The sequence below is a fragment of the Mus musculus genome, chromosome 4, assembly GCF_000001635.26.
Source record: "Mus musculus strain C57BL/6J chromosome 4, GRCm38.p6 C57BL/6J".
Taxonomy (NCBI): domain Eukaryota; kingdom Metazoa; phylum Chordata; class Mammalia; order Rodentia; family Muridae; genus Mus; species Mus musculus.
Genome location: NC_000070.6, coordinates 127,937,635 through 127,962,102, shown reverse-complemented (window position 1 = coordinate 127,962,102; position 24,468 = coordinate 127,937,635). Strand labels below are relative to the sequence as shown.

Here is a 24,468-nt window from a genome sequence, read left to right as displayed (position 1 = left end):
GAGGTCCATGCAAGCCAAGATGTGGCGGGTTTTGTCTTTCTGTCTAAGGCTTCATAAAAGGGAGCTAGCACATTCGCTGCTACTTGTCTATGTGAGGCTCTGTAAGTCAATTTACTATTTCCTACCACCCCCGGCCCCCACAACCTTCTGTCACTAGTGCTCTCATTTTGTGAATGGGGTCCACGAGGCCCAGAGAGGTTAGGCAACTTGACCAGCAGGAAGGGAGCTGGGGAAAGATAGAAATCCATCCCGAGGAGTTTTAACACCCGCCCAAGCTCGCCGGACAGCAGGAACCCTTCCGTGCCTGCTTAGCACCCGGAGCCAGGATCATGATTAACGTCCCGCTTCCCGTGTCCCCCTTTGTAATTTAATTTTATGGTTTCAGGAGCTGTGTCGCAGGTTGTGGGAGCCTGCAGAGATAGGCCACCAGTGGTTTGGTTTAATCCCCTTTTTAATATCTTTGTTGCAACGTTCTTTCCAATTCAGCTCCCAAGTCACATTAAAAAAAATACCTCTTCCTTGGGGTAAGCCTTCCCTTATTAAACAGATTCAAATGAAAAGTTTTAAAGATAATGTGAACAATAAGAATCACTCGGTAGCTCCCAGGCGAAGCTCCTTTATTGCTGTATTTATTCCCAGTATTTCCTGTCTCATTCCCCAGCTCAGTGAGTCCTTCACTGCTCACACCCAGTTCCTCCAGGCCTTGGCCCTACTCAACACTGGCTCCCATCAGGGAGACTCAGAGAAGAGGTGTGGTATGAAGGGGTGTGTCTCACCTCCAGTTGCCAATGACTGGTTGTCTCAGGACGGCTGTACAGAATCCAGAGGGAGAGTCACACATCCAGTGTGTCTCCAAGGATGGCATACAGGAAAACCAGACGGGGAACTGGGCAAGGAGGACCCACCCAAAGTGTTCATACTTGCCAACTCCACACCCCAATGCTCAGGAACCCACGATACAAACAAGCGCTCCATCTCTCTTAGATACTCGGCTGGCTTACTCTAGGGGTCAAAGGTGAGAAATCCCAGGCTGAATGTCGAGTAGGAATTGTTTCAGAGAAAAGGATGCCAGGCAGGAAGGACACCTGCTCTTTATCAAGCTCTTCATGAATTGCTGGGACATTTAAGGAAATGGATTCCACTGTGCGTGAAGACCTTTGCTAAGAAGTGTGATAAACAGGCTTGGAGCTGTGAGAGCGGAGCTTTTTGACAGTGTGGCTACCTTTGACCCGGGATGGTTTCACCGTCCTGCCCCCACTTAGCGGCTGAAGAAATGAGGTCTGAAGGATTTTACACCTTGGTCAGCATTGGTGGCGTGGGGCTCAGGCTATGTGTGACCCTGCCCTGTGGTCCTCCAGAGCATGCTGCGGGCACCAGGTCTGACTCTCCTGCTCACCTTGCTGCCTCCCGGTCAGAGCCGCTAACATTTGCATAGTGCTCCTTACAATTTACCGAGCGCTTTCATATGCATCATCTTACTTAATCCTGCTGAGGCCCGGAGAAGAGAGGAGGGCTGGGGGGCGGGGAGGCCAAAGATTTTCCAAGGCCCTACTTACACTCTCTACCCCCTACCAGAAAACTAATAGCAGGCAGATCAGCAGGGTTCCAGGTATCTTTGGGACATTGGGGCTGTTGAGACTCCTGAAACCCCACCTCTAAACTGAGAGACATGGTCAGGGTCTCTAGGTGACCAGAGAGATGGACTCAACCTTCGTTTGTAAGCAAGAAGGCTATGGTGTGTGTGTATATGTGTGAGTGTGTGCTGTTACAGTGTATTTGTGGCTTAGAAATATATGTGTACATGGTTGCGGTGTGTGTTTATGTGCATAGGTGCATGACTAAAGTGTGTGTGTATGGTTGTGACATGTGTGTATGTGTCTGTGTTATATGTGTCGCATATATGGTTTTCACTATGGTATGTATACATGGTTGGGAATGTATACATGTCTCTAAGGTATACATCTTTGAGCATGAGTGTGTCTATCTGTGTGTGTGTGTGTGTGTGTGTGTGTGTGTGTGTAACTGATATGTGGGCAGGCATAGCTGTAGGATGTATGAGGAAAGGACACTCAGTAGCTGGGTGAGTACTAGACCCCAGCAGAGGGAAGATAGAGGAAGACAGGCAGGCTTGATGAGATCGTTGCCCCCCCCTTACCTCCACAGTGGTCCCAGGCCACCCCTAGTGATGTGATATATGTGTCATTGGAATAGAATGTTGGTTCCGAACCTATGTAAATTTAAAGACCAGAAACACTAGCATCGCTGACCCTAGCCAGAATGGGTCTCCCTTGGGGAAAATTTAGGTTGGGCGAAAGAGCCTCTGTCTCCCCAGGGAAGACTCTCCTTGTCTGGAGACTTTGGGTACAGTAGTCTAGTTGGCACCTATTGTCTTTTAAAACTTGCTAGATTTTAAGATTTTCATTAAAAAATCAGATGTTATACTGACGGGTTCTCATTTATATGTGACTTGTGTGGGTGGGTGGTGGTGGGTGTTTTTTCTCGTATCTTTCAGTACCCACACTTTGTTGTGAATATTTAATGTTTTAACTGTGATATGCCATGAGGAGTTTTTTGTATTTTGGGTCTTGTCTGTTTGGTGTTGTGTGTTCCTTGTATCTACATGGGTGTGTCTTTCTTTAATGTGGGAATGTTTTTCGCTATGGACCTGTTGATGATCTGGTCTAGGTCACTGACCAACAGCACTTTTCTTCATCATCTATACCTATTTAGAAGATTTTAGTCTTTTCAGGCTGTCCCACAGTTCCTAAATACTTTTTTTTCTATTTCATCTTCCTTCTCCTCCTCCTCTTCTTCTTCTTCCTCCTCCTCTTCTTCTTCTTCCTCCTCCTCCTCCTCTTCTTCTCCACCTCCTCCTCCTCCTTCCTCCTCCCCTTCCTCTTCTTCTTTCTCCTCCTCCCCTCCTCCTCCCAGCTCTCCTCTTCCTCCTCCTCCTCCTCTTGTGTGGTCTAATTCTTCTACTTTAACTTCAAGCCTAATATTCTATCTTCTACTTGACTTGCTCTATTCTACTTGTAAGGAGTGAAGGTCTGGGGTTCCCTGTGTAGTTTGAGTGAGCCAGAGACATGGACACAGACCCTACAGCCTTGGCTTGAGTTCATGGTTGAATAATGATGACGTTTAAAGAGGCAGGGAAGAAGTGGGGTCTAGAGTCAATTGAACTCTATTGACTCTAGGATGATGAAGATGAAATGGAAAAAAATGTATGCAGGAACTGTGGGACAGCCTGAAAAGACCAAAATTTTCTAAATAGGCATAGATGATGAAGAAGAGTGCTGTTGGTCGGTGACCTAGATCAAATCTTCAATAGGTCCATAGAGAAAAACATGACAATTTATTAGTCGTTTGAATCACCTTAAATTTAGAGAATGGTGACAAGCCACTTGTTGACTTATATTAGAGAATTATATCTCAATCCATCTACAATATCACTAAAATTCCTCAGTCTCAGAACAGGGACTTTGGGTTTCCTGTCGACTCCATTGATCTGACTATTCATTCTTTTTTTTGTCTTCATTTCTTCAACAAATGCTCTCCATGGCTATCTGCAGGCCATGGCCCTGTGTTTTTTAAAATTTGGCTGTGGAATTTTTCAATTCCGTCTTCATTTCAGCTTGTGTTTTCTTCAATATTTCTCTACTGGATTCAGTTCTCCCATCTCGAATCCTCCTTGACATTTCTCTCTGCCATAGGCTTGTGTTTTCTTGCATCTCACCCAGGCGTTTACTGCTTGCTATTCTCATGAAGCTCATTTGAGCTGGTTTGCTTTGTCTTCTTTAAATTCCTTGGGTTCTTTGATGAAGTCTATAGATTGCTCTTTTTAGTTCTTTGTCCTTCTCATTGGAGAACACTTTTGTAGGACTAGTGGTCTGCATGGGATACGCTGTCTTGGCCTTTCATATTGTTTTTGTTTGTGATGAGACCTGAGTGTCTGGATTTCTTTATTTCATTGGTTGTGTGTCTGTGAGTGTAAGGCTAGACCTGAGGGCTGGAGATAGTATGCGCAGGCAAGGTTCTCAGGACATACCAGGTTCGTCTGGGTCACACATGAACATCTCAGTCTGTAGGTTGGATATGGTATGGAAAGGTTAGGGCAGACTTACCAGGTTGGGATGGTAGACAAGATATGTGACTAGGACCAAGCCTGGAGGTTGGGAACAGTCCACTCAGTACTCACCAGACTGAGCCCGAACATATATGTACAACCCAAGATAGGTCTGGAGACTGAGGAAGGTGCCAGCAGACTAGAGTCAGATGGAATTACCTGGCCAGACTGCACAGGATAGGTGGGTCTGGTAATTGGATCTCAATTAGCTTATCAAAGTCAGATGGCCACCCAAAGCTCAGTGATTTGTGACTACAACCACATACCTAGCCCCCACTTCCCTGGCTAAGTCATGTAGGCTGAGCTCAGCTGGGACTGACAAGGACTGGGCTTGACTGAATTGGGTTGGTTCCGTGACTGGTACATGTGCCTTCCTCAGGGCCCGACCGACTGTGTGCTGAGGCTTCTTGGAGGTCTCCTCCATTGAATGTGTCACCCTGCAGCAGGTTAGTCTGGACTCATCTGAAGTAGCATGGGGTGGAGTTACCAGTCTCAAGAGAATCAACGGGTTAATATCCAACTCCAAGCACATTTTAAGTGTCTGCTTCTTACTGCATCCTGAAGAGAAGCAGCTATCAAAGGGTTCAATCAAAGCATGGCGAGGTAGAGATGCCTCACTGGGTGATCGCACTACCCCACTGAGGCTGTGATGGAGAGCGCTGAGAGAGGCATCACATACTAAATGCTAGCACTTACTGTCAATTTTCATAAATGGGACTTGTGGCTTTGATATGAGGCCATTTGTAAAAAGATCTGGCCCCTGCTAAACCCTGAGCAGTTTGGTCTAGTTTCTGCATCCCTCTGGAAACGTACCCCTTAACAATTCTACCATGCTGTTCCCTACCACGTAGATACGGAAACCTTGAGGTCAGAGGTCAGCCTGCAGATGGACCACAGTTGAAGCCGGAGTCTTGTGTGTGACTCCACAGCCTTCTGCTTGCTTCTCTTTCTAGGCAGCCATGTGGCCAGGGCACCTGGCCTGGGCGATGTTTGCCATCAGTCTAAGATGCCATGGTTGGAAGACAGTATTTGTCTTGCTGTCCTCCTTTGGCACTTACAACTTCCTGCTTGCATCTTTCTGTTGTTTGGCTTAGCCAAGTAGCAGTTTTCATCTTTGCTCTGTGGTATCATGTACACAGAGCTGCTGCTGGAGGAGCTAAGAACACGCTTGCCTAGTCATTATGCTGGGAAGGGGTGCCAGCCAGTCCCTGGCCCTTACTCTCACACAATTCTGTACTTTGCAAATGTAGAAACGGCACAGATATTGAGCCACAGGCACACAAACGTCATTTTCACGGGTTGCGGAGGCAGGGGGGCAAGCACAGAGGTCCTTTATCTGAAGCCCAAGAATTAGGTTGCCTTCCTGGAATGAGTCGCTACATAGCGTCTAGCAGATTTCATGGCATTTATCAACCTAAAAGGAAAGACCAAACACCACTGGAGGGGAGCCGGGGTTCCCAAAGCTTAGAGGGAGGGCTTAGGGGCTGGTGAGATGGCTCAGTGGATAAAGTGTTCTCTGCAAGCACGAGAACCTGAGTTCAAATTCCTGGCACTGAAATAAATGCTGGCAGTGCCCATCTGTAATCCCAGTGCTTGGGAATGGGGTGGTGACAAGCTGATTCCCCAAGCTCATTGGCCAGTCAGCCTAGCCAAATTGATGAGCCCCAGGTTCAGTGAGAGACCCTGTCTCAAAAAATAAAGTGGAGAGTGATCAAGAAAACTCTCCGACATAGACCTCTGCCATTGATGATGTGCACAGAGGTGCACATGCCTACGTGCCTGGAAGAACCAGTACCTCCACCCACTTCCTGGATTCCAGGAAATTCGTCCTTACCTTTGAACTTAGTCAAGTTAGGTGCTGCTTAGGAAGTGTTGTATAAAACCCCACGAGACTGCAGAGAGTCACTGTGAGCTCTCTGAGGGTCTGTACATCCCAGTGTGGTCATCTGATGACAGGCTCCATCCATGTCTAGCAGGAAGTTCTTGGGGTCAGATTAAGCAAGGAGATTAAGGGGGCGGGCTTCTGATCAGGCTAAGGGGATGTCAGACAGATTGCAACGAGTCAAAGAAGCTGGTACAGATTTTGGCCAGGAGAGGGGAAGAAAAGTGTACACCAGGGAGACAGAGACAAGAAAATTCCTCCATTCCTTTAGCCAACAAATCCTTTCTGAGCTGGAGGCTTTGTGACAGGTGCTGTTTTAGGCTCCAAGGCCTCTGCGATGACCGAGATAGAGTCCCTGCCTCCCTGGAGTGCATATGCTGGGGAAGTGGCGTCTTTTAAATAAAAACCCACTATGATAGAAGACAGACTGATGGAGACCCCCCACAGAGTGTGCCTAGCAATTGAAGGAGGGAACAGCTCTTTAAAAATCATATAGGAAAGGACACATGGTGACTATGGCATCTGAATTGACACCTGAATGTTGCAGAGGAGCCAAGTGAGGGGCAATCCAGCAGGTACACCGAGCACTCATTCCACAGAAAATGCAATGGTCTTTGGTGGTGGGGATGAGCTTGGCATTTCAAGTTATAGATAAAAGATCAACCCGGTGGAAAGAGCAGGAGATGGGCCAATTTGTGTAGTGTCCCGGGGATCATCAAGGAGTTTGGATTTTATCCTATGAGTAATGAGAATCTACAAGATGGTTTTAAGCAAGGGGATTGCTTGATCTGAGTTCTGAGAATGTCCCTGCTCTGTGGCCATGCGGTTTTCTAAAACAAACAAGAACAAGCCAATCTTATTTTCCTGGGGATAGATGGGGCTGAGGAGGGAGGGAAGACGTGGGATAAAGGGCTTCTGGGTATGTGCCGAATCTTGATCGTGGCTGGGTGTTTGACAAAGATTCTCATGGAGGCATGGAAACTGGGATGATATGGGGTTGCTTCATTTTCCTTATGAGCTGATACCGGGTTACCTTCAAGCTGCAAGTAGGGTCTTTGTCAGTGTCCAGACAGCCCTGCCCTGGACTCGTCTCTAGTTTGACAGTTCCAATTGTAAATTGGTGGAAGACTCAGAGGGCAAGCTCACCAGATGTGTAGCAGACATGTAGCTGTCAGGGACAGCTGGTGCCATGGATGACAGACTCAAGATGCACCTTGATGACCCTTTGAGGGTTGGCATCCTGGGAGGAAAGCGATAACATCTCTGATTGCATTTAGATTGGGGAACAAAGCCCAGGCAGGAGCTGGGGTACTGTGATAGAGGAATGCCACAGAAAGGGGGCTGGCTGGCTGAGGCTGCCTGAGAACAGGAAGTGAATCAGCTGTGTTGCCCCACCTCAGCCTTCACTCCTAGCATGGTGCCGAGGTCCTTGGTCTTTCATGGTTACTGTGCTCCTCTCTGTGAAGTGGGAACGATACTGTCAGGTGTCCGGGGATGTGGAGGGCTATCAAGTGTGTGCATAAATGTTGGTCCCTTGTCTCCCTTTTCTGACTTGTGGTGGATTCATTATAAATGAGGCCTCCCGTGGTCTTGGTGGGAGGTACCTGGGGAGCCCACACTGTGCACAGCCAGGCTGTGCACCTCTATTCTACAGGCAGTGCTTACCCCTCGCTTTCAAACAACCCCACTGACTTTGGCCGAGTACCCAGAGGGGAATGAACAGAATGAGTCAGGTGTGACTTATTCCAGATGCCCATAGCAGTCTGGTGGTGGTGACGGGCTCTGCACAGGGGCTGGGGCAACTTTTATGGACATAGCCACGAATAAGAACACTGGCTCTCTGGCTTGCTATACACCAGGAGTGTGCTAAGCCTTTGCCTAACTTACCTACCTCACGAGCGTTTCTCCACAGTCTAACCTTGAGAAGAGCTTACTTACTTGACAGATGGAGAAAACAAGGCATGGACAAGAGTTGGGGGGGCAGCACAGGAATTCCCATCCAGCACCCACTGATCCCTTTCTATTGCCTGGCTCCCAGGCTGTGAATGATGGAGAGTCAAGTAGGGACTATGCCTGAGATGTTTTGAAACAGGACCTCAAGGTCTTTTAAAAGGTGTTTTTTTGTTGTTGTTTGTTTGTTTGTTTGTGGAGGGCTTAGCAGATGGCTCAGTCTTTCAAGAACTAGCCTTGCAGGACCAAGGAACTAAATTCAATTCCCAGAAGCCACATAAAAGTGGAAGAGGTGGTGGTCTGTACTTATAAGACCATCCCTAGGGAGGTTGAGATGGGGGGTTCTGGAGGCTCACTGGTCAACCAATCTAAACTGATTTGGGGACTCCAGGCCAGTGAGAGACTCTGGGCAGTGTTCCTGAGAAAGATACCTGAAGTTGACCTCTGGCTTCAACATGTACATAAGCACACATAAATCCCCACCCCAGGCACCCGTGCACACATACACATGCACACATGCACAAACACACAAAGAGACACTGGGGGGGGTGTGTGGGAGAAGCTGCTTTCCTGCCACCTGGCACTTTTGAAGATTCTGTAGTGACTCGTGTGTGTGAATGTGTAACCCAGAAACCAAATATAGATGCCGGGAGACTGACTAACGTGATGGCCCCAGGTGTCTGCTTCCTGCTTTTCTCGTGATTGACAGCGTACGGAGGATCTTATCTGTTGTACCCTCTCCCTCCCTCAGCTGGATTAGTTTTAAAGGAAACCCCAGACATAATTGATCTATACATATTTAGCATGTATCTCGGAGAGATAAAGGCTGCTTTTGTTGTTTTAGTGTGACCACAATGCCTCACTCACAATGTTATAAGCAGCCTTGGGTAAGGCTAATTCAGAAAAGCTGTTGGCGTGCAGCTGACTTTGCAAGGCAGTGGAGTGGGGGGTGGGGGAGGGGACTGGAGGTAGGGAAAAACAAAAACTGGTTCTGCCAGTGACCTGTTCCTGGGACTTGGGACTCACCTGATCCCCTGAAGGGAGGAGAAGGATCTGAAACTTAGGGCATCCGTCCTCCTTACTCTGATTGTTCCTGGGGGCACAGTGGGGAGAGTAGGGCCTATTTATAGCCCTAAGTCTAGACATGGAAAGGAGGCAAAAGGAAGGGAATATTCAAGAGGGCCAGGGAGAGGGAAAGAGGAGTATGAGGGAAAGAGAAGTAGAGAGTGGGAAGCGGGCCTACCTCTGTGGACTGTTAAGTGCAGGCTCTTCCCCACTCTGAGTGAACTGTACACCTGCCTGTTTACGTGCAGACCTGTGTGCACCATGGAATGTGCGCGTATGTGTGCATTCGTGTACGTGTGCGCGCGCGCGCGTGTGTGTGTGTGTGTGTGTGTGTGTGTTCAGAAGCAAAGAGCACTATCAGGAAAGTAAGGGAACCCCACGCACACTGTTTTGGGTATTTCTTGTGCCTTCTTAGCGGTGGCCAGTAGACTGTCAAACAGACCATGTCTGAGTTTAGCCGCGATGAAGCTGCAGCCTCCAAGCCCCATGGCGTCCCTTTCATTTTTTTTTCCTGTCTGCCTCTTAACTATCTTTCCTCTTTGTGTGTCTTGAGTGTCAGCTAAGCAGGTTTCCAGAATGTTCCAGGCATAGGCAACTAGATCCTCCCCTCCCTGGAACCCTTGAGTATGCATAGCTGATGCTTCTAAGCTGGGGCATTGTGGTTCCCTTGGGAATGCAGTGGGGGGAGGGGGTCCCTCACCAGGGTTGCTGGGGGTAGTGGTGATGACAGGCTCACCACCTTCTCCCTCACTGGAGGAGAACCAATAACCAGGAGCTGGGAGTTCATTGGCCCATCAAGGGCCATCAGATTGTTAGTCTTGACCCATGATGGAGATGAGGGACAGGGACACAGGGAGAGAGCCTTGTGAACTGGTTCAGGGTCTGGGCAAGTGGTACTGTCACCCACAACTAAAACAAAAACAAGAGGCCATGCCGGCAAGGGTCTATGCAGATATCCAGATGGTCGCCCTGTGGAATCTAGGATTCGGGGTCTGGTCAGACTGTGAGCCTGAGCCACACAGACACACTAGTGGACAGGTGTCTGACCCTTGTGGTAGAGTGTCTGCACTGTTCAAACCCCCCTCGGTGGTATTCCCGGGCATCACACAAGGTTATCAGAGTAGAGGACCCAAGATGCTGAACAACTTGCTCAGGGTCGCAGAGATGAGAAGTGAGAGAGTCAGATGAGAGCCCCGCTGGACACTTGGCCGACCTGCAATAGGGAGGCTGTGCTGTGTTCCTGGGGACTCCTTCAGGCTCCACATCTCATTCTGTGAAATGATTACTCACAGCCCAGCCCTTTGCTGCTGGGCAAATTTCCCCAGTGAGCTCCCTCTCTGTTGTTTGTTCCTGAGAAAGGACAGATATTCTCATCACAATGGCCTAGTGGGTGATGCTGCTGGCAGAGTCGTCCAATGTTGACTACTGTGTCTCTGATCCTTTTGCAGAGCTTTGGAACTGAGCGGTGGCAAGGATGAGATCTCCCTGCTGGTGGAGCAAGAGTTCTTGAGCCTCACTAAAGAACATCTCATCTTGGTCCAAGAGGGCTCTGGGGAGCTGGCAACACCCATTGTTACTCCCCAGGGGACCAGGGAGCTGGCTCCCTGCTTTCTTGTGCCTCCTCTTGGGGCAGACAGCGCCGAGTATGCAGGATCCTCCGTAATGGCTGGTGACGAGATTCAGGAGCAGAAGCTGTCCATGCCCATCATTGGTAGCAGGCAGGACTCGGATTCTGCCATGTCTACAGTCACCGGCATCCTGCGCTCGGCCAAGGTCAAGAGTGTCAAGGGGACTAAGGACAAAGGCCATAGCCTGGGTGCCTCTAATTCAGAGATCAGCAAGCTCCTGGCCCAGTTCCCACTGAAGGCAACTGAAATGTCCAAGGCCCCAGACAACAAGATGGTGCTGGAAGAAACCAAGGTCATTAAGGACTTCCTGCAGAATAGCATGTTCAATGGCTCCGGACCCCGGGAGCCCATGGGGCTGGGTCCGTTCCTGCTGCTGCCACCCCCACCTCCTCCTGCACTCCCTGACAAGCTCCCTGAGTCCTCTCCTCCCAAGAGGCAGCTCCCGGTGTTTGCCAAGATCTGCTCCAAGACTGAGGCTGACGCTGCTCTTGAGGGCCACCACTGGATTGGTGAGTGGGGTTGAGAACAGGAAAGTGAGGGGGGTTTTCAAGGGAGAGAGTCTTGATCAGGAAGCTGAATCGAGGCCATGGTGTGTCTTTGTGCTAAGCAAAACAATGCAGGCTCTCTGGTTGTGTGTGTCTAAGTGGTGTATGAATGTGTACATGTTCATGTGTGGATAGATACACCCATGTATATGTCTGGAGGCCAGATGTAATGTCAGGTGACTTCCTCTGTGGCTCTCCATCTTCTTCATATGTGTGTATATGTGTGTGTGTGTGTGTATACACATACACACACACACATACACACACACACACATATACACATACATACATTACAGATGGTTGTGAGCTGCCATGTGTGTGGTTGACTCAGGATCTCTAAAAGAGCAGCCAAGAGCTCTTAACAGCTGAGCCATCTCTTTAGCCCCACCCCCATCCTATTTCTTGAGATAGGGTCTTCTACTCACTGAACATGCAGCCCACCAATTCAGCCAGTGTGACTGGATCGTGAACTCTGGCAGTGCTGACCCTGCCTCCCCAGCACCAGGATCACACACACGTGCTACCACAGCCAGCTTTGTATATACATGTGGGAAATTCAAACTCATGTCCTCAGGCTGGTAGGACAACCATCTCACTAAGTGAGCCATCTTTCCAGGCCCTGCAAGACACACCATTTCTGATTTTATTAGGTACCCAGAGCATACTGGAGGATTTATTTACCTTATCAGGAAAGATCCCAGCCTTGAGTCTAGGTTGGGAGAGAAAATTGATTGGCAGATAGGGGTCACTTATCTTTTTTTTTTTTTTTTTTTTTTTTTTTTTTTTTTTTTTATGGAGGCACCCACCCTGGTCATCAGGACTAGTCTACCCTCTGTAGGGCATAAGTTATCCAACTAGGCACAGATCAAACTGTTGGTCCTGGGATTTGTTCTCTGGAACTCTAGAGGCTTAGATAAATATATTTTTAGCACTTGACTAGGAACTCTGGTCATCCTAGGAAACTCATCCCCCTCCTGGTGCTCCCTGCCCATCTTTGGGACTCTGCATTGTATATATTCAGACTGGATTGCAGAGCCATTTGCCCACAGTTGCCAATCACTGGAAGAATAGATTATACTCACGCCAACCAAAAGAAAGGTCACCCCCAGGCTGAAGTGTGATGCTTAACTGACAGTGCCTGTCTTGGGAGGGCTCACATCACTGAGAAACAAGAACAAGGTCACCTTCGTGAACATTCTATATTCTGGAGCAGTGGAGGGACCTCAGGAAATCAGAGCTGAGGTGACAAGCTGGACATAGTGACCAGCAAACCTGGAGGAGTCAAAGGTATTGGGACGATGGCAGTGGGTGGAAGAGGCTTGAGCCCTCCCCCAGAGGGAGGGAAAGACTCAACCTCTCCTTCTAGAGAGGATCCTTCAAGTTCTGTGATGAAGGGGCTGCAGACCAGAGGTGTCTTCTCCATTTCCCCTCCCCACAGTAAGAGAGTGCCTTTGTGTACAAACCAGAGGGCAAGGTATGCCAGGGGAATCTTGGTACAGGGTGAGCAGCACACTCATTAGAGAAATCGCAGGGGTGCTGAGGGTGCCTGTGTGTGTGTATTGGTAAGTGTGTTTGTCATGTGTCTGTCTGTATAGTTATGAGGCAGAGGAAAGGGAGGGAGAGAGAGAGACAGAGAGAGAGACATACAGAGAGAGACAGAGACAGACAGACAGGGACAGAAAGACAGACAGAAGTAGAGGGGAAGGGATAGAGAGTTCCCAGATGCTATAGGGGTCGTGCAGATATTGAAGAGACTGACTGTAGCTGTGTGAGTGGCTGCAGATATGCTGGTCTCTGGGGAAAATGACTATTATTAGTGGGTATATTATTTCAGCAGTCTAGCTGGGGGCTAAACTCAGCAACCAGAGGAACTGCTGGAAGAGACTCTGGGGACATGTTCTGCTAAAAATGTCATAGTCTCCTAAATTGGCCCTGGCTGGAGCAGTGCTTCCCTTTTCTGGGAAAGGTAGGGTCCAGGCCCATGCAGAGGCCCTGGGGGCTGCTGGGCTAGGTTGTAGAGGGATTCATGATGTGGTGGGATCACACCCACTACTATCTGTAACAATGAAGCACAGGTCCTTGGATCCCGCTGTTACCAGAGTTTCCCAGGTGTGTCCAAAGCAACTCATAGCCATCTACCTGTAGGTGGGCTTCTCAGCCAAGCTCTGTTGAGGTGTTCAGAGACAGCCAGTCTGAGGAAGGAGTGAGGGGCAGAGGCCAAAGTCCAATTTCTGCCTCTAACAGATAAATGCCTTAATAGCAATTATGTAATCCTTGTGAGTACATATAATTTATGTGTACACACATTTATAAAGCTGTCTCTATTTCTTAGTACCCATCCCAAAGATGCTCAAAGCCTTATACATAGTAGCATACAAACTACTCACTCCCTCCTACACACTGTAAATAATCTATAGATTACCGCTGGTGCCTAATCCAATGTAAATGCTGTGTAAATAGTGGTTACACGGTATTGGTTTGGGAATAATGACATGAAGTTCTGTATGCATTCAGCAAGGATACAATTCTATCTTGAATGTCTTCCATCCACTGTTCCACACACGCGCAGATGCTCCATTTTTGAAGAAAGTGTTACAATACTGAAGGGAAATGTGGGTGAGATCTCTGCTGGTGTGTCAGGTGTCAGAGTGTCCTTCTGTGAGGGATGAATGCTCAGTGTATTCAGAATAAGACCCGAGCCTGGCAGCCATTGAGTCCTTCCATTGAGTGACTCCAGTCACTTTGGATGAATCACCCCGTCCCTTTGATGCTTCCTACTATTTGTTTGCGGTTGCCTAGGCCAGTGACATTTCTTGGTAGCCCCCAATGAGAGTCTTGCTAAGCCTTCCTTCCTTGTGGATTGAAGGACCCTCTCAGACAGTTGAGATCCCAGCCAGTATCTCCTTCCATTTTGTCTCTTTGTCACCTCACAGTGACCATCTGCCTTTTCCTGGAGCTATTTCTGGGCACACCTTTCTCTTCCTTGTGTGAGCTCCTGAAGGGCAGTCTGGCTCTGAGTCATGGCTGTGTCTCCAGTGCTCGGGGCAAAGCCTGGCACTGATGAGAGAGCTGAATGGCCTGTGAGAGTCACAGCCGAGGTGACATTTCTGATGAGGGACTCAACTTAGTATCATGGCTCAGACTATGTGTTCTATAGGGATCTGTGTCTCCTTAGCTAAACTATGTGCAACCTCACCCAAGGTACCCTCATATCCTTAGCTAGGGCACCATGGATGGAAGGAAAGAAGGAAGGGGGAAACACACACACACACACACACACACACACACACACACACACACACACAGCCCACACAGAGGGGAGGAGGGAGGAGAGGCAGTGGAAGAGGGAAGAAAAGAAATAAGGGGGAGGGGAAGAATGAAAAAGGAATGGTCAGGCATGGTGGTGCTCGCCTTTAATCTCAGCTCTCAGGAGGCAGAGACAAGCATACCTCTGTGATCTTGAGGTCAGCCTGGTCTACACAATGAGTTTGAGGCCAACCAGGGATACACAGTGAGGCCCTGTCTAAGAAAAAAAGACAAAGATAAAGAGATGGGTAGATGGGCAGATGTATGGATAGTAGATGGATAATTAAATGGATAAATGATGAGTGGATGGATGGATTGATGGACAAATATATAGGTAGATGAATAAATAGATAAGTGGCTGCCTGGATAAACCACTGAATAGATGAATGGACAGATGAGTGACTTACCACCAGATGGGTGGCTAAGGATGAATGGATGGGTGGGTAGGAGGCTGAGTTGATCAGTGGATGGATAGATGAGTAGACAGGTGGATGGAGAGATGAATGTATAACACAAGAATATCAGAATGGGCAGCAATCAGAGCAGACTTCAGCACAAACCTGGGGAGGTACCTGACCGAGACATAGTCCCTAGTGTGGCCTGGACCTCAGTGTGAGCTATAGGCTCCAAGAAAGAAAATCTACAAGAAGTTCTTGCTTCTCAGATGCAATGACTCAGTTTCTCTCCTTCTGCAGAACGAAGCCCTGGCACAAAAGAGCTGACCAAAAGTCGAGAGAGCCTCTTTCTCAACCAGTGGCCCCAGAACCGGAAGGACACCTGTGGTGAGGAGGGTCACAGTGACCCAGTGGGCACCATCTCCATGACTCTGCCAACCAAGAAGCCTGTGTGGCCAGCAGAGAAGAACCTGCTCTATGAGTTCTTTGGGGCCACCAAGAACCCCAGTGGGCAGCTGAGGCTTCGAACCAAAGTGGATATGGACGGGCTGGATCTGAAATGTAAGTGGACTTTACCTGGAAACCCTGGGAGGACCAGGTCGGGGCATCTCATCCTGTCCATAGGCAAGCTACTGCTTTTCCCTTGGGTGTCAGGATTTTTAAGTCCATAAAATGGAGGAAATTATTTTCTCCCAGCATCCCCTAAGGGAATCCAACTGCTAGAGGAATGTAATTGGTTTTCAGAGATCCCACAGGCACAAACAACTGAGGTGGTATATGGCTCCAACCGGGGCTGTATTACAGTGTCTCAGTTCGCCCAGGCCGCAGAGGAACCCATGCTTTGTATTATTTCCACGCTGAGATCATTCATGACCTGGCCTGGCGTCGTCTCCTTTGCCTTTCCACAACTGGATCAGGCATAAAGTCAAAAACCCATTTCCAAACACAAAGAAATTAACAAAAATGGGATGCTGTGGAGGGAGGGAGGGCGGTATTTCTGATTCCGAAGCTCATGGATGTCTCTGTAGAGGAAAAGAATCCAGTGTTCGTGAACAATAACAATTCAGCTCAATCTCATGTTGTTAAACTCAGTCTTAAGTGAGCCCACACTGAAGTATTTCATGTTTTTAAATACTCAGCTTTAAGAGCTACAGAGATGGCTCAATGGTGTTTATGTACTTCCAGAAGGCTGGAGATTGGTCCCCAGCACCCACGTTGTGTGACTCAGAAGCACCTGTAACTCCAGTTCCAAGAGTCGGAAAACTACCCCCTTTACACACACACACACACACACACACACACACACACACATACACACACACACACACACGTGCGCGCCACATCACACACATGCATGCATGCACACACATGCACATACACATAAAGAAAATAACATTAAGCTTTAAAATATTTAGAAAACCATTCTCATACAGCGACAACAGCCTGCACAAAGTTTCTACTATGGCTGGATATCCATCCCTGGTCAGGTGGATTTAATCATTAGAGGGAGACCCTTTGCAACAGCTTTGCCCTTGTTTGTATAAAGCTGGAATTCCATTTTGCAAGTAGGTAAAATACAGCCTCAGCAAAGTGGCTTACTGCATACCTTGCTTGCCAGCCTCATTTACCGGCTAGTGATGGTAAGAGAAGCCACTTCTTCTAAATGAGCAAGCGCTACACTAATGATGTTTTCCCAGACTTAGAAATCTCCGTGACTTGAAAGGACCCCTCTTGGAGCTTAAGGGACCTGACCCCTGAGAATCTGTATTCCCTGGTCGTTATAGTAATGAAGGTGCAGCCTCTCCCTGCTGCAGGCACTGAGATGTTCTTCCTCTGCTGTGACTTACAGTTAACTCCCCTACGACAGTGCCCGAAAAGAACAACATTAAATATGCTGGCAATGTCTTCGCCCCACGATTCACCACAACCTTGACCTCGACCACCCTGAACCAGCCTCTCTGGCTCAATCTGAACTGTCCACCTCCACCGGTGTTTTCCAGCCACTCTACCTTCCCGCAGTATCAGGTAAGCAAGCGGCTCTGGCTCCTCCTGGGAGCCTGCTACCCCGAGAACCTTGGGACTCCCCTTGAACGCCATCTCTAACCATAGCTCATATGAGGATGAGAGTAGACAACCTGTGTGTCTCTGCCACTATTTTCACTGTGATCACACAGACTCACCACAAGGCACACACACACACACACACACACACACACACACACACACGCACGCACACACGCACGCGCGCGCGCGCACACGCGCGCGCATGCACACACTCAGTGCATGTACAAGCAGGCACACCCGTGTGTTTATGTACTCACACATATGCATACCATGCATGCACATAGGGATCTTGGAATCCTAGCTGAAATGGAAGTAGACGTCCCACACAAAGAGATAGTGAAGACTCTGTAGCAGGGTTTGAAATTTTGCTCACGGAGCTTATTTATGCAGGGAAAATGTAGTTTCTTCATTTTGTCCATTTAACTTAATATCCCTTAAGAGCCATGGCCCACTCGGTAGAAGGAAGAAAGAATCAAATAAATGTCCATCCTAGTTTAAACCTTTGTCCGATCCAATAACTTAACAGTCTCCTTATGTAGTGCTCTGTGTTTTCAGGAGAGGCGCTCAACATCAGAGATGTCCCCATCTTCTGTTCCTACTGCTGGCTCTTCTCCATCAATGTCATGTAGTTCCTCCAGGAAGCACAGGGTCTCAGCCCTGTGCATTGGCCTTTTGCTGGTCTGGCCCAGCTTAGCCAGGTCTAGAAAGGGGGAAAGTGGAGAAGAAATTAGTGTCACACTCAAAGGACCTGTCTCTGTTGTGTTTTCAACTTTTCCAGAAAGAATGATCCCCTGCTTCCCACTCTCCACGGGTACAGAATGCCTTACGATTCACAGTGAGGTGGAGATCGTCCAGGGCAAATCACAAGGCATCATCTTCACATTAATAATAATATTTTCACACAGTTTCGAGAGGAGCATCCCAGCCGTTAATTCACGGCTTCCTTCACCGGTGTTCTTGCAATTTGGGGCTTCTCTAATCCCCGTTCATTTATCCACCTCCTCATTGGCTGACTCGTTATTTATTTATTTATTTATTCATTTTCTTAAGTAATTTTAAAGACCCCTGCTCTGTGCTGACTGTAGCCTCTGCACTGTGCTGGGGGAGGGCACTCAAAGATGAGGAAAAGGCTTGGGGTCTAATGTAAGTTCAGGAGTAAGACCAACGGAATACACTAAGACCCCAGGCCTGGAAACAACCACGTGCTTTTCCATGGTTAGAAGTCACTGCCATGTTTTGCTGACTTGGCTTTTTTTGAGTGAGTAAGGTTTGGATGTGTTTTCTGAGTATAGACTATCCTTTGTCTTCAGAGAAACTGGCGTTCAAATCGTAGGGCTGACTACAGAACGAGGGAAACTGAGTCGGCACCTCTAGATGGCAAATTTCTAGAAGTAGAGAATACTTTCTTATAGGCCAAATGATAGATTTTCTGTAACTTGCACTGGGTATTCAGCTCAGCCTGTTGTCTCAGACAGGTTATACCCACACACTTATTTTGAAACATTCTCTGACTATTGTTCATCCTGACCTTTGTGCTGTATGTATCTATCTCTCCATCCACTTGACTGATGGCTCATCCATATCATCTACTTGTTTATCCTTATCCATCCATCTATCATCCATCCATCCATCCAACCATCCATCCATCCATGTTTCCATGCATCCATTCATCTATATATCAACCCACCTACCCACCCATCTACCTATCCACTCATCCATCATCAGTCTATCCATCCATCCATCCATCCATCCATCCATCCATATATCCATGCATCCATTCATCTATCCATCCATCTATCCATCCATCCACCTACCCACCCATCCATCATCTCCATCTATCCACCTATCCACCTATCATCCATCTATCCATCCATGCATACATACATGCATTCATTCATCCATCAATCCATCTATCCACCTATCCGCTCATCCACCTACACATCCATCCATCCATCCATCCATCCATCCATCCATCCATCCATTTCTGCAAAGAAGTGGTGCCCTGACCCACCCAGGAGGACCCACTAACTTCTGTGAATTCAGGCAGTGAATGGCTTTGTTGAAGTTGACCATGAAGGAGCTGACCCTCCCAGGTGATGACTAAAGACAGAGTTTCCATCTTCTCATGGCTTCTCAGAATCTCCCAGTGCTCACTATGAGACAACTGACCAGGAGGCCTGATACAGTAGAAAGAAGGCACGGAAGATTGGTGAAAGAGCTCTGTAGCATCTGCACTGCGTGGCCTTGGGCAAGTTCCTTAAATGTCCCCGTTTGTCTGTAGAAGAGCTGGGCTTATCATAATTACAGCAGCAGCAGAAACTGATTGTGTTGTAAGGATTAATTGAGCCCACATACGGGGAAGGACTCTTAAAATCCCCAGTGTGACACAGATGTTCATTTCATTAATATTCAGTTATGGCCCTCCAAGAAAAGGGGGTCAGGGAGTTCAGTAGACCTTGAGGGGGCAAAGAGAACTGGGGACTAGTCTTTCATGGTCTCTTCCACACGAGACCTAAGGAATAACGATGAGGCCCCAAATCTAATTTACTCAGAGCTCCGTGGTGGAGAGACTCAGAGATGGGAAGAGAAGATTCTCCACCTAGAATATGAGCATCTCCAGATGAAAAAGGGGAAGCTGTGTGGGGAAAGGCCACAGCCTCAAGCGAAGAGGAGTGACTGCTTATTCGTCCTCTAAACTCATGATTTTACAAAGCTGCAATTCTAACTACTGCAAACATCCCTAGACTCAGGCTGTCTTTCTCATACTAATGAATGCAGCAATATCTCTTATGAGGAGGGTGCAGGACTGTATGCCAGCTGTATGCCCTCCATTGTCCCCAGTGTGGCTCACAGGATAGGTGGTGTTAGTGGAGGGCTGCCTAGTGTTTGCAGCCCTGGAAGAGGTGGCAGCTAGGCAAGTTAATGGGGTTGAAAGAAAGCATCAGTAGACAGGGGGTGGGGGGTGGGAGGTGGGATTAGCAACCTGCCTAGAAGCCTTGCAGCTCAATGAGGGCCTGGAATAAGCAAAGTCATCCCTTTGGAAGGTTCACTCCAGGGTGGAGTGGAAGGGACCTGGCTGGATCATGGTGGTGAGTGAGGCTGCCCTGGTTGCCCAACTTTAAACAATAGGGCATAAGGGGTGGTGGAGGGACTGGTGAAGAAAGTGGATGGGGTCAAGACAGGTCTCAAATGTCACTGCTTAGTAACAGAGGGCAGGCAGGGCTCTCTGATAAGATGTGAGATTCTCAGAGAGCTGGAAGTTGGAACAGGAAGGGAAGCTGGGAGGCTCCTCAAGTGACTCCACATCAGAGACCCTGGAGCCCTTCATGAGAAGCTAGAGACATCATCAAGAGCATAGTGTCCACCATTACCTTTTTGGTGATTGACACAAGCCACACCCAGAACAGAGGCAGCACTTTGGGATGAGGAATGTTCTTGAAAGATGACCTGGGCTGAGAGGTGCTTCAGGCTCTGAGCATCATCCTAGGTGTAGTATCCAGCTTTTTGGCTCCTCTGGGCCACAGTGGATGAAGAAGAATTGCCTAGAGCCACATATAAAATCTAGGGGTGTATAACACATGACTCATGGGTTTCAAGAGCACACATGTTTAATTTACACGACATTGTGACAAGATGCTGTCATCTATGATGTTTGTGCCTTAGAACCATGCTATCAGGCTGCCAAATAGCTGTAAAATAATCCAGCAATAATGTTTTAAGTAAGCTTACAATTTTATATTAGACTGAAATTCATAACTAGCCTGGTCCCTATGTGGTCTGCAGTGCTAGGGTTGGGTGCCCTTGTGATGTGTAGGTAATGACTGAGTGGCCATTTGGAGGGGTCATGAGTTGGCCCACTCTTTGTAACATTACTGCTAGGTGTGTGTGTCTTCTGTCTGTATGGACATAAGGATATTCCCAGGCCCCACCCTTAATCACAGTTGTGAATACAATGTCCATTCTCTTGGGCTAAGCTGCAGGAGATTCTAGAGAGAGGGGCTGGTGGGAAATGACAGACAGATCTAACATTTACAGAGTTTTCACTATGTGTCCAGGTGCTTTCTCAGCTCTTTACTTGCATTCCTTTATTTATCCCCCTGCTCACCTTCACCATGAGCTACAGATACACACGGTCCCCTAGCAGCAGAAACCCAAATGAGCACACACAGGGACACAGTTGCACATTTGTACACAGAATCCCAGAAGCTGGCTAGACCCAGGTCCCTATACATGCAGGTATACTTGAACACAGACTTATCAACACGGTGCACAGATGTGTAGGACACCTCACATGTTAGCTAAGAACGGACTTAGGCAAAGATGGAAAAGGCTCGTGATGGCGGAGGAGACAGCTCGGTCCATAAAGTGCATGGTTTGCAAACTCGAGGACCTGGGTTTGACCAACCAAGATGCAAATAAAAGCAACTGGGTATGGTGAGGCAGAGTTGTAGTCCTAGTTCTGGAGAGACAGAGACAGGAGGATCTTTGGAGTTTACAGACCAGCCAACATAGTAAGCCTCAAGCTACTTGGTGAGCTTCAGGCCAGTGAGAGATCTTATCTTAGGAAAACAAAGGGGTCCGCACCTGAGAAATGACACAGCAGGCTCGCCTCTGCATATACACGTGTGTATGGATAGCAACGATGACAGCTATGGCCCTTCAGTCAGGCTCCGTAAGCCTGTCACTCACTCTTCTAAAGACAAGGGAAAGACTCAGAGAGGTGGAGTAATTTTTCAGGAACACATCAGCCTCTGAAAGGTGGTCAGTCTCTGACGCTCTTTCCTAAATACTCATGAAAGAAGCTTTGGAGTCTGTTAAAAAGGGGGGGCTTCCCATGTGACCTGACCTGAGCTGGCCCCGGCACGATCCAGTCAGCTCTAGGCAAGTTCATGGAGTGGGTCAACTGGGGGATGGAAGGTCAGCCTGGGATGTAGATCTAGGCCTGTGAGTGGGATGCTGAGGTAAACAGCTTCCGTGCACAGCATCAGGGACCCTCACCCAGCATCAGGAACTGCTCTCTCTCTCTTTGTAGGGCCTGTACCCACAGCGGTCAACAAGGATGCCCTATCAGCAGCCCATTCACCCTCCACTGGGGTGCTACTCCCGACAGGTGAGTGGATGACTTCCCCTCCTATGCCCTGCTCTATCCAAGTCTTTAGGTTAGAAAGCTTTCTGCTCCTTCATCCTTGCCCACCCGTCACCACCATTGCCTCCTGGTCCATCACTGACTTAAGGGGACAAACACAGCTGTTGAGGGCAGCATCGGAGACGAATGTTACCCGATGTCACTTAACAGAGTCCTATATGCACGATAATACCAGGCCTTTCCCAAAGACTTCTACACTAATTTAGCCTTCTTAACCACCTTATGATGTATGTTATTAATGGGGAAACGGAGGCATAAAGAGATTAGACCAAAACATAAACATGTAAGTTTGGGTCTGCTGTGACAAGTAGCTTCCATCACTAGGGACTTTCAGGGAGTCTTTAGTTCTTGCTCATGAGTCTCTGGGGTGTCTAAGCTGGGATGTGGATCAGGTCATGTCTGTTCTCCTTGCTCTTTCAAGGTCTGATTAGGAGACACAAGAGCCACTGCTCCTCTCTCACTGGGTGTCAGAAGCACATAAAGATAAGAGGAAGCACACAACACTTCCAGAGGCCTCAGCTCAGCGCATGAGGAGGGCCACACACTTTCAGGCGGCCAAAACCAACCCCGCAGCTCTGCCCAGCATGTGTGGGCCAAAGAATCATCTTCATGCTGTGTGGGCTGACTAGATTCTATAAAAGACACTCCGTTTGATTTGAATTTCAAATGTAAATATTGCACAAGAAATATTTATGTTAAACATATACTCATTGGTTATTTCCAGTTTGGATTAAACTGATGTCCTGTATTTTTATCTGCCAAATGTGGCAGGATGAATTACAGCAGTACTTCAGGTACAAATGCCCCTCAGATGTTAACTCGGAAGCAAATGAAGGCCTGATCTTGGCAGACTGGTGCTCCTGGCCACCGTGATGGACACCTCTCTTAGATAAACGCACACAAGTACTATATAAGAGTAACATAGCCAAGATAGTAACAGACATCCATAGAGAGAAGCAGAGAGAAACAGAGCGCTGGGGAGATGTCTCACAGGATAAAGGACTTGCTTCTGAAGAGCAATGGAGTTTGGACTTCTAGAACCCATGTAAGCCAGATGCTGTAGCACACATCTGCAACCCCAGGGTGCTTATGACAAGATGGGAGATGGAGACAAGCTCACGGGCCAGCTAGTCTGGCATACATAGCAGTGAACAGCAAGAGACACTGCTTTAAAACAAGGTGAAAGGTGAGGACCGACACCCAAGGCCTCCGTATGTACTCTGTGGTATAAGTATACACACACACACACACACGCACACACACGTGTGTGTGCAACACACGTGAAACACACACATGAGAAATACATATAGTTACATGCTTCCAAGCTGCTTGATCAGGCCCGCATGCTCACGCATACTCATCGACAGATATGGAAGCAAGCTTAGACGTATTGAGTCTTGGGGCAGAGATGGGATGTAAAAGTCATTTAAGACTGGGGACGTAAAGGGGGCTGAAGGCAAGCATGCCACACTCACAAATGGGCTTGAATCTCACACACTGGTCCACGAACAGTCCACACCTTCAATTCCAGTTTCTTCTACCTCCATCCTTCCCAGAGAGCCCCACCCTTTCTCTGAAAACCTCATCTCTGAGCTGGCATATGTTAGTATGTTCCAGAGGTTAGCAATGCTCCCATAGGTGAAAACTACCGTGGTCAGGGCTGCTTCATCAGGATTAAGAGCCTCCTTCATTCTAACTGTTCTGAGTCTGTCTCAGGAATCCCAGTCACATACAAACAATCCCACATACAAACACTAACAGCTCCTCCTGGCTCCAAAGAGTCTTTTTAGGCAATCATGAATGTGTATATATTTGAATAATGTAGTATAAAACATGGTAAGAATTTTAAAGACCGAGGTCACTGCTGTTTATTGGTCTCTTTCATACCCTTCTAGAGACACCTACTTATATAAGATTTCCTGAACAAGGCCATCATTCTCGGCCACTGTTCTATGCTTTTGTAAAAGATGAATGTATTTGGAGGTGGTTTTCAGAGCAGCATACAATGCTGCATGTGATGGCTTTGATTGGCCCCGTGGAACCTTGGGAATATCCCTGGATAAGGCTGGTGTGAGTTCTGGGACTCATCCCTTTAAATAGTCTCTCCCAGGGCCAAATCATTCCCATTGTGGAAACTAGGGATATTGCCCCATTATGGCCACCACAGAGTGTGTCCTGGGGGGTGTTTTCAGTACCTACATCTGGTGTCACAGGGCCCTGCAGTCGCTCTTTGAGCAGCATGCCAACAGTTCAGGGATGGGCTCAGCTTTCAGAGAGTGCACAGCAGAGGAAGGCTGGAGCAGAACCCAGACTCTCAGCTCTCCCTGGGGTTCTGGCTGCAATTCAGGACTGGAGATGCTTACT

General features: G+C 48.1%; 1 protein-coding gene across 2 annotated transcripts in view; it reads left to right on the top strand.

The window, feature by feature from the left end:
- The window catches only part of CK137956 (cDNA sequence CK137956), a 60,711-nt gene that overhangs the window by 26,200 nt on the left and 10,043 nt on the right, over positions 1-24,468 (top strand). For both annotated transcript variants that reach the window (XM_006503263.3, NM_001134733.1), the window contains exons 2-5: positions 10,469-11,157; positions 15,195-15,455; positions 16,744-16,919; positions 21,991-22,068. In XM_006503263.3, coding sequence (XP_006503326.1) covers positions 10,683-11,157; positions 15,195-15,455; positions 16,744-16,919; positions 21,991-22,068 — 990 coding nt within the window. In that variant the 5' untranslated portion in view covers positions 10,469-10,682. The remainder of the gene's footprint in view (positions 1-10,468; positions 11,158-15,194; positions 15,456-16,743; positions 16,920-21,990; positions 22,069-24,468) is intronic.